At 52.6% G+C, this 969-nt stretch overlaps 1 protein-coding gene across 1 annotated transcript; it reads right to left on the reverse strand.

Moving 5' to 3' along the window:
* On the reverse strand, nucleotides 1–969 carry LOC129062548 (olfactory receptor 7A17-like). The gene has a single exon (XM_054563541.1). The coding sequence runs from the start codon at nucleotides 967–969 to the stop codon at nucleotides 1–3; it is 969 nt and encodes a 322-aa protein (XP_054419516.1).

Consider the following 969-nt stretch of genomic DNA (forward strand, 5'->3'; position numbering starts at 1 on the left):
TCATGCGCATTTCCTTCGCCCTCTCACACTTGGTCCCTTTAGAGCGGCGACCTCAACTAGTCTTTTGAGAGCCCCCTTGATGTCTCTGTTCCTGAGGCTGTAGATGAAGGGGTTCAGCATGGGTGTGACCACGGTGTACATCACCGAGGCTGTTGCATTTAACTGTGAGCTGTGGGTACCGGCAGAGCTAAGGTACACGCCTAGGCTCGTGCCATAAAATAAGGAGACAACCGATAGGTGAGACGCACAGGTGGAGAAGGCTTTATACTTCCCTTGAGCTGATGGGATTGCACGTATGGAGGACACTATCTTAGAGTAAGAGTAAAGGATCCCAGCCAGGGCACCACCACCCAGGACCCCAGCTGAAAAATATATCATCATGTCAGTAAGAAAGGTGTCAGAACAGATAATTTGGACCACCTGTTTCATATCGCAAAAGAAGTGGGGGATTTCTGTGTCGGGACAGAAGGACAGTCGCAACACCATTAAGCATTGTAACAAGGAATTCAGGGCACTCACTGTCCAGGACACCTGAACCAGCAGCCCACACAGCCGAGGGTTCATGATGACCGTGTAGTGTAGGGGGTGACAGATGGCCACAAACCGGTCATAAGCCATCACAGCCAGGAGGAAATTGTCCAACCCTGCAAAGAATAAGAAAAAACCCATCTGGGCGATGCAGCCTGCATAGGTGATGGCTTTGCTGTGTGTCTGGATGTTCACCAGCATCTTCGGGACGGTGGTGGAGGTGAAGCAGATGTCAGCCAAGGACAGGTTGCCGAGGAAGAAGTACATGGGCGTGTGGAGGCGGGCGTCTGAGCTGACGGCCAGGATGATGAGCAGGTTTCCCAGCACAGTGACCAGGTACATGGAGAGGAACAGCCCAAACAGGAGGGGCTGCAGCTCCGGTGCCTCTGATAGTCCCAGCAGAAGGAATTCTGAAGGTGGGGTCTCATTCCCTCGTACCAT

This window comes from Pteronotus mesoamericanus, unplaced genomic scaffold, assembly GCF_021234165.1.
Source record: "Pteronotus mesoamericanus isolate MK-2021 breed Mesoamerican mustached bat unplaced genomic scaffold, CSHL_Meso_final scaffold_827, whole genome shotgun sequence".
Lineage (NCBI taxonomy): Eukaryota > Metazoa > Chordata > Mammalia > Chiroptera > Mormoopidae > Pteronotus > Pteronotus mesoamericanus.